The sequence below is a fragment of the Quercus suber genome, unplaced genomic scaffold (assembly GCF_002906115.3).
Source record: "Quercus suber isolate HL8 unplaced genomic scaffold, Cork oak 2.0 scaffold_1, whole genome shotgun sequence".
Taxonomy (NCBI): Eukaryota; Viridiplantae; Streptophyta; class Magnoliopsida; order Fagales; family Fagaceae; genus Quercus; species Quercus suber.
In genome coordinates, this window is record NW_027069468.1 from 1,976,517 (window position 1) to 1,988,183 (window position 11,667).

Sequence of the window (11,667 nt, forward strand, 5' to 3'; positions counted from 1 at the left end):
TCCAACATTATATTAACCTTGTATTTATCATCATCAGCCGATGTGGGATTTCACTCACAAACTGTATACTGTTTTTTACGCTTTTGTTTTCCCACTTTCTTAGTTGTTTGTGATATTTTCTTAGGTTGTCTCTTTTACATACATGAGTACTTAGTGAAATATTAGCAAATGGACACTTAATGACTTTTTATTTGTCTTTCTGTGCTTCTCAAACAGATATCATGGCGTGTGCTGTATGCAGAATCATGCACGAAAGATGCGAAGATAATTGCTGCTTCGAAAAATATTTTGGACCTCAAGATGTAGAGAAGTATCAGAAGATCAGAAAAAATAATTACTCGGTCAAATTTATGAGAGCAACGTTGAGCGATGATGATATTAGTGACGAAGACAAGAAAGGGCTTATAGAAAAATGGTATGTCTGCTTCAATGCTAAAGGCAAAGAAAAGAAAAAATTGCAAGCTTCAAAATGTCAAGCGTCCTCGTCGAATGAAGTAGGATGCAAAGATACCTGTTTATTCGCAGATTTATTTCCACGTGGGCCAAAAAAAACAATGATTGAACAAGGAAAGGAGTGGGTGGAAGAAGAGGTGAAGCCGAAGTTAGAAAAGCTGTGGGGGGAAATCGATGAAGAACTGGTGGCCCAAATAATGTTGGACTTAAAAAACATGTGGGAAATCGATGAACTACTGGCGGCCCAAATAATGTTTGACTTTAAAAACATGGGTGATCGGCAGTGACATGTGCTTTCAAAAGCAAAACAATTTGTTATTGGGCCTCCCGATTAAATAGTATCTGCTTTACTGTATTTCTGTATGTGAATTTGTAATTGGGCCTCCTTGTTTGGTCGGCCCAATTAAATAGGATCTGCTTTAATGCTATTTCTGTATGTGTTCTGTTATTTATTTTTTTTTTTTGAGAAATATGTGTTCTGTTATTATGAATAAATAAATAAAAAGGCGTCTTCGTCTTCGAGACTTACACAAAGTTCGTGTTGATTTGTTTTGATGAACAAAAAAAGGGGTCTACGAGGAGTGCGTGTTGTTGCTTGTAAGTAAACTCTGAATTTGTTCTGTTATTTTTTGTGTTTACAATGTTGTTATTAATATTATTATTATTATTTTGGAACTGAAAAAAATGATACAAGTAAACGCCCTTTCACAATTGGCATTTTGTTGAGCTCACGATATACAACTCAGAACTGGAAGTATCCTTCTTCAATTGCCATGTATAACGTTTTATTTTTATTTTTATTTTTAAATGTAACAAAAAAATTGTAGGGTTTTATTTGAAAAATAAAAATTCAGAAAATTGATGTAATTATGTGAATTGATAGGATAGGTTAAGATTTATTATGCATTTGCAATCTGCTTCAACCGTCGTAGTAGACTGTTGTGTAGTTTGGTCAAAATTCAACTAACTGTTATGTGAAAAACGTAAATAACATACCCTTACTTATCTTGTTCTGTTTTCCTCTTTATTTTATTTTACAAAATAATAGAAAGTAGTAAAAATAGGCAAAAATAATAATCCACTTTACTCCTAATAACTTTGATCAATTGTCATTTTATTCCATTAAGTTCTAAAATTACCATTTTAGTCCATTAACTTTGATAATACAGTCATTTTAGTCCTTTCGTCCATTGTGATTAAAAAGTTTCTATTAGGCTCCGTTTGGCAATAGTTTATTTAGCTGAAAGAGTAGAGGAAAAAAAAAAAAAAAAGTTAAAAAGCTAGCTAAATAGTACAATGAGATCCACCAAAAAGTAGTTACAAAATCAAATAAGCTAAAAGTTATCGTCACTTCCCAAACGGACTCTAAATCTCTTAAAAGGACATTTTTTTTAACTTAATGGACTTAAATGATAATTTTACAAAGTTAATGGACGAAAATGACAATTAATCAAAGTTATAAGGAGTAAAGTGTATTTTTGCTTAAAGTGCACTTCAATTGAGGAAGTAGCAGAGAGTATAATTTTGAATAGAAAAGAAATACATGTGGTTTTATTGTTAGTGGTGTGCTTGAAAGCGGAGGTGAGTGATACCAAGGAGAAGGTGAAGCAGAATGAGGAGAGTGGAAATGAAGCCTTGGTAGCGGCATTGCTTCAGATGAAGGGCAGCTTTTGCCCAATCCCAATGCACAAATTGATGAACATGAATCTCACAAGGCTGCCAATGAGCTCTAGAGCTCAATTGGAACCTCTTCACCTTGTAAGGTGGAGGGTGAGGTTGTGGTTTCATGACCCATTGGGTGTGTGTGTAACTTAAAAAAAAAAAAAAAAAATCCTGCAGTCTCCTTGTCATTCTATGCCATTGGAAGGTACCTCGATTCGATGACTTGCCTCAGAAGAGTAATACAGGCAGTGCTTGTAACAATGACAACAAGAATATTTCCACGTCATCTTGAGACTGCTGAATCAGATTTTGCAGTTGCCAAAACTGAACGTTGTCAAGTAGTGTCTGATGCTTAGAATTAAAACCTCCCAAGTTTTATGGAAAGGGTCTGAATTGCCTTAAGTAAGTTTTCCTGATAATTTACCTTCATATTATTTTCTTCATAATTAGTATATATGTTGGAACACATTTTTAGTTTGGACTAATGTATATCAACTTTATACTGGGATAACATTGTGGACTGTGGAGAGCTGTCTAGATTGGGTGGCTATGACAAGGTGTGCTTTTTTTCCACTGAATGAAGTTACCATTTTCACATGCATTATTAATCCAGTGCCTTAATTTGAATTACCATTTTTTTTTTGTTTGGTGAAGCTAATCACACTGGAGCAATTGTCAATACCAATGTATGGTAACTTGTTAAAAAAATGCCAACCTAGTAGTAATTTTGGGAATGGCTTTTTCTTCAACTTTTGTCGTCAAAGAGTAGCTCAGATTATTGGATGTATTAGTAGTTCTTTTGATTTCAAGAAGTAAAGTTACAACATTGGCAATGAAAACAATTCAAATATGTTAATTACATTCTAGTGATGATGTTTTTGGTTGCAATTTGTCACAGGACCTATGTTGGAAAACTTCTTTGACCCCCTTTGCTATATGCATCTTTTAACATTTAACATGCTTTACAAACTTTTCTATTCCAGATTACTTGGCCAACATGTAGCAGAGATATTGTCACATTCGATTCTTTGTAGCTAAAAATTGTATAATGGTTTACATATAATATCATAATGAAGAGGATATTTACAGAAATAAGTGAACTGATGCTCTAAAATAGTACAATCATGACAATATGTTTTTTATTTTAGGTGTTTTTGAAGTAATTAACTATTACGTTTTTCAATCTTTAGGTACCATTTTTAGTGTGTGTCTGTGTAGGGTGCTTCCAAATATCAATCTATCATTGAACTTCAGAATTTGATTTGTACTTTTGCTTCACATTCTTTCCACTTTAGGTGTGCCCTTTCACATAATCTATGAGTAATTGTGTTGCACACCCTTATGGTGAACTTTATATTATATTACTTGCCCAAAAAAGAAAGAAATGAGCTATATATTATCAAAATAAAAAGGTTAAAACTAAGAAAATATGCAAGAAAGGTGGATGCATTATTTCCAATTATCCATTATTAGTCTAAAAATTCAATGCAAGTAAAGTTCACTAAAACAAGGTCGAAGGACACAAAAATTTAACTTAGGGTTTGTTTCTTGGTACATTTTGATGCCTATAGAATTATGTACTATGAGTTAATTTTCCACACTTCTATTGAATTATGACTTGTGAGCCATTATTGCAGTTTTCCTTATTCTTTAGGTAGTTGCTGACAATGGTACATTATTGTCTTCTCTTTATGGTTAGGTGACCTCTTGTAAGTTGTGTCAACAAGTGGGAGTCTTTCAAACCCCCAAAGTAAGAAACATGACATTTGATCTTGTTTATCACTATTGTCCTATTTTTTCCCTGCCATTACCAATATTGTTATAATCTCATATACATGAACTCCATTAATTACACATTGCAAACCATTTTTTCCTGATCTTAATAGTGTAGATATTTTCTTCTTGTATAAAGTATCTATAAATAGTCTTATCCTTTAATCTGTGAACTTTGAGGACAAGTGAATTGTTTAACTAGTCACATGTTATGTCAAGCAACAAAGTCCCTTTCAACAAGATTGTGGAAAGAAACAAATGAAAAAAAAAAAAAAAAAAGTCACTTTATTATGAATAAATAAACATAGGAGACCACTTTTAAAGGCATGTTATTCAAGTGAAATATGGAGTTTCTTAGGACTAGTAGACAACAAACTTGGTCAGAGGCGTGTTATTAGGGCTAGTTAGAGAGGTTTTCTGGGTTTGTGATCTTTGTGGTAAAGATGGTAGGGGCATTTAATTTTGGCATATTATGTGATGTGTAATAGCATGAAAAGAATCATTTTCTAATTTGCTCCTAATAGCTGCGGATAAGGAGAAAGGATGTTGCCATTAATTCTTATGTGGAGTACTCTGAAGACAGGGCCTTTTGTTCTTTAAATCTTAGTTTTGTTAGAGATTTTCAAGACTAGGAATTAGAGTCATCCAATTCTTTGATGGGCCTATTACATTCTAATATTACAGTGGGTGAGGTTGTTGATAGACTGTTTTGAAGCCTTGCAAGTTGTAGCTCAATTGGCATCTCTTGTACATTTAGGTTCAAATCTCCCCTTCCCCAACTATCAAATTATTTAAAAAATATTTTTTTTTTTAAATTGTTTTGGAAGCCTAATGAAATAGTATATTTGATGTCTAATCTTTTTATGAGGTTTTGAGAATTTAGGTGATATGGAATTTCCTGTGGAGTGGTGTAATAAAGCGCCTCAGAAATCCTTTTTTATGGGGGTCTGGATGGTTGCATTGGAAAAAAATCAAACTTCGGATAATTGTCAAAGAATTGTTAATCTACTGAACTGTGTTGTATGTGTGATTCTTGTGAGTAAATAGTTGATCACCTTCAACAGTTCTACTTCATTGCTCACAAGTTGTGGTTTATTTTCTTGGCATGATTTGGAGTTCTTTACATGATGCAGTAACAATAAGAAGGCAATTTCATGTATTTTAATTGGAAATTATTTTTTGAGTGACATAAGAGTAGGCTGGGGCAGATTGCAACTCCTTTTTGTCTCATGTCAATTATTTGGAAAGTAGGGAATAACTGGACTTTCAACACTATTAATCTTTCTATTCTTGAGCTTAAGAATCTATTTTTGAGAACTTTGTATGACTGGATGTCAGCTTATTGTGATGTTTGTATCTCTTCTTCTTTTTATTGTAATTTCTATTTTCAAAATTGTTATATCCCATGAATTTTCATTTGTAATTTTTAAGTCTACTGCTTGTATGCTTTTTTGATTTAATTCCATCATAAAGTACAATATTGAGAGAGAGAGAGAGAGAGAGTCTTTGTCTTCATCTTAATTATTTTCACTAGTGTTTAATCCGCGCAATGCGCGGGATCATTTTACATATTAATGAACTTTATTTAATAACGTAGTGTATTTAAGCATATAGTATCTAATACATAAGACTATATACATTGGAGTACTTCTTCATAGGATATAACTTGTACCGGCCATTTCAATTAAGTGTCAGCCCAAGGAATCCCTTGAGTCAATCTTGCATTACCCCGAAACTTCTTTCACCCAAAAGTAAAAGGAAGTATGTACTGTCATTCAAATAATTATTCATCAGTGACAAACAAATTGTGATAATAAGAACAATAATTGATAGTCACTTTGCTTTTTTCAAGTTTAAAATATCTCTTTTTCTTGGCACATTATTTAATTGTACAACATAGTTGCTTATGCAAGAGACTTGTTAGGTAAGCGGGATTGTCATACTTTTTTTAAGTTTGGAAATTTTTAGTTGGTTCATACGTGGAGGGGGAAGTGGGATTACATTGTATGTCTCATTTTTTCCTATACTTTGTTTAATAAGTAATATATTAGACACTTTCAAAATTAAGTCTCTAATATAAATTGCAGCTTCATGGTAAAGCAATAAACCAAACATAAGGATGATCAACACATACACATACACATACAAACCCTTTTTCCAATTCTAATAATTGCAGTTAAATATTCAATTAGAATTGCTTACTATACCAGTCACATTAGCTAATTAAACATTATATAAGCATCTCACTTTGTTCTTGGTGATGTAGAGATATAAAACCAAAAGAGGGTGAGTTAGACTCATTAGAATGCATAGTCTCAAATCTCCTTATTTTCCCAATATCAATATTCACGTAAAAGAGAAAAGGAGTTCATAAGGCATGCCAAAAAATTAGTATTTTACTGATCTAGTCAATTCTTCCACCAAAGGGAATATGGAACAGAATTCACCTAGGTTTATGATTTGCAGAATATGATGCCCGTGCTACATTGAAGCATAAATGAATTGCTCATTTTTCCCACAACCAAACCATTAAAATTAGGAGAAATTTTTTTTCAATTATCGTTTGGTCACAACTTGAATTAAAACACATAAAAACAACACCTAGCCTATTAAAATTAGAACCTTGAAACTCATTCAGCCACAAAGTCTCCATAAAATTTTGGACTAATAATGGGAATCAGACAAACTTACCCCATGCTTTGCAATATTGAAATAACACAAAACTTAATTAGTTTTGCTTATAAAAATTTAAGCTTTTTCTATGGGGGAAAAAAAATGTTAGGAAAGTAAGATCAATGAGCCATATGTGTGTTCTCTGCGATCTGTTAATATAATAAAATGGATGTCCTCCCTCAAGCTCATTACTGCCCAAACGCTACAATCCATTAAAATCCAGCATTATTACATTCTAATTAAAATAAGAATAAAGATTTGTAAATTCTTGGCACTAACTAACTAATAAAACATCTCCTTAATTTGCATGTGTCACACATTTGGCACGTGTAACTCCAATATAAATTGCATGTCCATCTTAACAATCTTTACAAAGGTAGAAATTTTTGGACAGAGGTAGGGGAAATTTGGTTCAAGGATTTCTTCAAATACTATTAGAGGAATTGAGAAAGAGAATAACAGCCCAGCAAACCTCACTTTGTCACTGTCAGTAAAGAGTACTTTGGATGCAACAATTGCATTGGCAGCTTCTGTATAGTCAAAGCAGACATTGAAACCAGTTTGGCCGCATGTGACATTGGAATTGTAATTGTACTGTAGCCCTCCATAGACACAACATTAAACCATTAATGAACATGAGAAAATGAAATTTGGAAGTCAAATGTATGGCATAATTAACTTAGCTATAACATTAGTGCTTGTGTGAAGTTGACTTGAACTTTTGCAAAAGTGAGCAAGACATTTTATCAAACACATGGTTTGCTTGTTCCAAATGGGAATGAGATGAATGTTTTGCAACATGAATTCACCCAAAAATTACACCCAAGACAAATAAGCACAACTAAGTAAAAGCATCGTGGGATTGCAACCAACTACTTGAGCAGTTGAGCCTATTTATAAAGGTATTATATAGAGCAACTAATGAGCTTGTAGATGTACCAGCGCCTGAAAATTTTTAAATGTAATGTGACATATGTTTTCATCATTGTACCCACATGATGCAAGACCAAGTTATAAATTATAGAAACGGTGTGAGTTAGTAAATATATTAACCAATAAAGAAATCAAACCAAAACAAACAAACTACTCCGATTAGCAAAAAAACCATTACCAAACAACATAAAAAAATGAATAAACAAAGTTAGTTTGTACCTCTTTAGATACAAAAGAAGGTTTTGATATTCTTTGCCTGGTGGCTGTTCCCCCTTCGGTTTAGTATTTTGTACCACAGCCAATAAAGTTGAAGATTTGATTTTCCCAAGCTTGTGTTTCCTTAAACATGCAAACCACAATCTCAGTGCGTGGAATAAAAAAAAAATGAATTGAAAGAAACAGAGATACAGAGAAAAACAAAAAAACAAAAAGAAAACAAACTTCCCTATTATTATTTTTTTTATAAACTTCATTTTTTATTGTTTTAGGACATTATAAAATCCATCTTAATCTGTGTTTCTGCATGAAATATATTCAAATGAAACATAATGAGGAAAATAAAAAACACCTCATCACCATTATAGGATTCTTACTGTAACTCCTCAATTTATATTCCAAAGAGGACAATTAATTCCAAGAATACAAAGTCGAACAAAAAATATATCTTGAGATAGGGGGGAGAAAAAAAGAGATCCCTTAAAACCAATCATTATTTTGTACTTGCACTGATTGAAACTAAAAATTGGTCCCTCAAGATCAAATGTCCAAGCCTATGTAAGTGCAAAGAAAGTGGCTATGGTAGGCCTAACCAAGTCTTCTATTATAGAATTTTCTCAATACCAATCATTAAAAGATAAGAGCTGGTACCAATAGAAATCTGCATTGCCTTGCTCTTTCCTTGATAGTATTTGCACTTTTATCAATTTCACTAATACTCATTTTCTTATTTGTCTCTACCTTTTTTTTCAACTACTTTGGCTCTAAGTAGCAATTAAGACCTAGCAAAATTATATATATATATATATATATCCACAAAATAATAGCATTAGCATAAAACATAAAATGATGCATTGAGTTGCACTCTATAAAACTCAAAGGATTATTATATCATAAATTATCCAATTTGTTGGTCTTGGGTGCAGGTGAAAACACATGCATATCAAGAATTGGGTATAAGGTTGTAATGTTGATTGCTCATAGGACACCAAGACTAAACTGGATCAAAACGTAGTTCTAATGTTATCCATTTAAAAACAGTTAATTTGTTAATAATCTGCATATCAAGAATCAAGAATATATATAAATTGATTTAGGAGTGAGCATTGCTCTAAGAAAATAACTTAGAAACAGATGGATTGTGGATGAGTTTTTTAAAGACCATCCCAAAACAATAAAGGAAGATATCCTTCTATTTCACTCTTGCAGGCAACATCCAACCCATGTAGCATCTTGTGAAAGACAACATGACATTCCATCCAGCCTTTAAAAGGAAACAAAAAGCAAGCATGTACAAAAGAAAAAACAAAAAGTTTTAGTTATGAAAAATGTGCGCTAAACAGTTGGGACCAATTATCATTGTTCAAATACATTTTTTTTTTTTTTTAAAAATCCTCCACTCCATTGTTCATCATTGCTAGTTTCTTCCCACTTAAATTTCATCATTCAACCATTAACACAGCTAGCAAATGTCAGCATATTATAGTTCACACTTGCTGTCAAGGTGCACATATGTTGCTAATTCTGAATATGGACACTCAAAGTCATGTAATGAGTCTGCCCCCACCTAAATATGATAAAACATCTTGATCTACCTTAATTGAGTACCACACTACTTATTTAATATGAAAAACAACTTAAACATGAGGTTATATGCAATAGCAACATGAGTTTATATGCAAAATTCAGTGAAATTAAGATGAGTGCACAATGTTCCAAAAAAATTCAACAGTATGAGTGATAGAAACTAACAATAAAATAGATACAAAGATACCCAAGCATTTAGGTATTTGGGTTTCGTCACACATTCAAGCATTTATTCGAATACAAAAACAATATATATATATATGTGTGTGTGTGTGTGTGTGTGTGTGTAATATAGTTTTTTAGGATAGAGAAACCAAATAGTGATTGTCAGTCTTCCAAGGAGAGAAAAAGAGATTTGCATTAAAAAAATAGACATATTGGCATATTCCTCTCTCTAGAAATCATAGTAACCTGGCCCGCTTAAAAAAGGGGGATATACTGTATGGGTTTTTCTTTAGAAGAAATTAATTAAAGTGCAATTGAATATAAACACAGCATGAAGTAGAAGTTTGTTTGGCATAAACGTTGCTCTGTTTTGACTTTGGAGTTGTGATTGTTATGAAAAAGGGTAAGAAAGTGATATCTTTTGCTATCTCCAAGAGATCTAGTACCTGATAGCATTTGAATTGTAGGCTGAAGATATTTCATGGGTGCCTAAAACAATTCCAAGAAATAATAAAACATTAACATTTGCGTAGTAAAAAACTCTGATATCCAAAATTTAGAACTGAACAAAGAGCACGAAAAAAATTTTGGAAAAAAAAAAAAGAGAGAGAGAGAAAGAGACTAAATTTCATACCACATCAAGAAAAACCCTTCTGTCTTCTTTGTTAATTTCAAAGTTCAACTGAAGCCTCTCATAGCCTGCACCTTCTGTGTTTGCAATTTTTTTTCTTGCTCCTCTCTCTTGCTGCCTTTTAACGTCCCTTGTACGGTGAAAAGGAAATCTAATACAAACTAATCAAATCTAACCCAAAAACATATAGAAAAAATAAATCCTAACCCAAATAACTAAATGGAAACAAAATAAATTCTAACCCAGGTACCTAAAAATCAAACCAATTTAAGCATAAAGCATATTTAACATTCAATTAAAAAAAAAAAAAAAATTACCAGTGATGGTTCCAGAAACTATAGCTGGTAGTACCGCCTCTAATCAGACTTGGATTGCTTCCAAGGATTTGCCTTTCCACCTACAAACCCAGAAAAAGGAAAGTTAAAGAAAAACCCTTTCATTTTTTATTACATAGATTTGAAATTGAAATCAATTATTTACAAATGAAATCTACAATTGAATCCAAGAGAGAGTTAAATAAATCCAAAGCAACACATATGCCCTACCCATAAACCAAATTTAATCGTATAACCTTGAACAAAACCAAATCTAACCCAAATGCCTAAATCGAAACACTCAAATATAAATCATAGTTATCATGTAATTTTAAAAAGAATAAAGAAAACCTTCACCGGAAACGGTTCCGACTGCATGACGGTGGTGGCTGCCCTGAAATTTATCTCTTTGTCGATCTCTGTTCTTCATTTGTTTTAACGTGTTCATTATCTCGAATGAAGGCGCTTTCGATCTCTCTTTTGTAAAGTTTTCGATCAATCTCTGTTCTTCTGCAGTTTACAAAATCTCTCTGTCTCTCTCTGTTCTTTTGTGTTTTTCCTCCTTCAGCAAACCGTATCTGTAAGGGATTTTTAAAAAAATAACTACAAAACCCAAACAATATTATTAGTTAGCCAACATTTCAAACATATTGCATTTTTAACAATTCAACTTCAGAAGAGTCGATTTTACTGTTCATATTGTTTATTTTTTGCGATATTTTTTACACAGAAACCGACTTCGTCGGAGTCATTTTCTATACAAAGAAATCGACTTCACTGAAGTCGATTTCTTTGTATAGAAAACGACTTCAATGAAGTCGATTTCTTTGATATGCCTAGCCCAAAAACTTACACGATTTTTTCGTGTTCTTCCTTTCCTCCACACCTGGGTTTCTCCACTTCCAAGCCCCAAAAACCCATGAAAAAATCAAATCCAAAACAAATCAAACCCTCCACTGCTCATCGGTGTTGCTGGGGTTCGTCGGGGTTTGGTGAATCGGCGCCTGGGTTCGTCGGCAAGAAACCGGTTCGTTCGTTCTTCGTTCTTCATTCGCCTGGGTTCGTTCTTCTTCGTTTGGCTAGAAACCCAGGCGCTTGGGTTTTTCGTTCTTCGTTCAGACTTTGTTCTCATCACACAAAAAGCTTGATTTGTTTGGAATATATACAAAGAAATCGACTCCAGAGGAGACGATTTCTATGTACAGAAATTGACTCCTCTGGAGACGATTTCTATACATAGAAATCGTCTCCAGATGAGTC

At 32.8% G+C, this 11,667-nt stretch overlaps 1 protein-coding gene and 1 long non-coding RNA gene across 13 annotated transcripts; one reads left to right on the forward strand and one right to left on the reverse strand.

Moving 5' to 3' along the window:
• The first annotated feature begins 927 nt into the window (after positions 1 to 927).
• Positions 928 to 5,321, forward strand: LOC136067658 (uncharacterized). 3 transcript variants are annotated; one of them, XR_010629114.1, is made up of 3 exons: positions 928 to 2,517; positions 2,644 to 2,672; positions 3,815 to 5,321. It is a non-coding gene; the product is annotated as an uncharacterized LOC136067658 (long non-coding RNA). The 3 variants fall into 3 exon arrangements; XR_010629096.1 differs by having other exon boundaries at positions 928 to 2,672; positions 2,770 to 5,321; XR_010629097.1 differs by having other exon boundaries at positions 928 to 2,672.
• A 1,376-nt stretch (positions 5,322 to 6,697) lies between these two features.
• On the reverse strand, positions 6,698 to 11,406 carry LOC112016496 (uncharacterized). Of its 10 annotated transcripts, none has more exons than XR_010629208.1 (7): positions 11,261 to 11,406; positions 10,765 to 11,010; positions 10,411 to 10,490; positions 10,097 to 10,264; positions 9,909 to 9,951; positions 7,714 to 7,833; positions 6,698 to 7,155 (listed from the first exon to the last, which is right to left on the reverse strand). XR_010629208.1 is itself a non-coding variant. In XM_065773934.1 (6 exons), exons 1-5 carry the CDS (start codon positions 10,783 to 10,785, stop codon positions 7,718 to 7,720), a joined length of 393 nt encoding a protein of 130 aa, XP_065630006.1. In that variant the 5' UTR covers positions 10,786 to 11,002; the 3' UTR covers positions 6,698 to 7,163; positions 7,714 to 7,717. The 10 variants fall into 10 exon arrangements, 3 of the variants coding, with proteins under 3 accessions (XP_065630006.1, XP_065629982.1, XP_023904823.1); XR_010629176.1 differs by having other exon boundaries at positions 10,097 to 10,244; positions 10,759 to 11,010; positions 11,261 to 11,398; XR_002883326.2 differs by having other exon boundaries at positions 10,097 to 10,244; positions 11,261 to 11,397.
• Between the last annotated feature and the right edge of the window lie 261 nt (positions 11,407 to 11,667).

Coding starts and splice junctions, on each gene's coding strand:
- LOC112016496 (XM_065773934.1), bottom strand. CDS start 10,785: ATGCAGTCGGAACCGTTTCCGGTGAAG. Junction 10,491..10,758: donor CGGAACCGTTTCCGGTGAAG/GTTTTCTTTATT, acceptor CTGGGTTTGTAG/GTGGAAAGGCAAATCCTTGG. Junction 7,834..9,908: donor TACAATTCAAATGCTATCAG/GTACTAGATCTC, acceptor TGCATGTTTAAG/GAAACACAAGCTTGGGAAAA.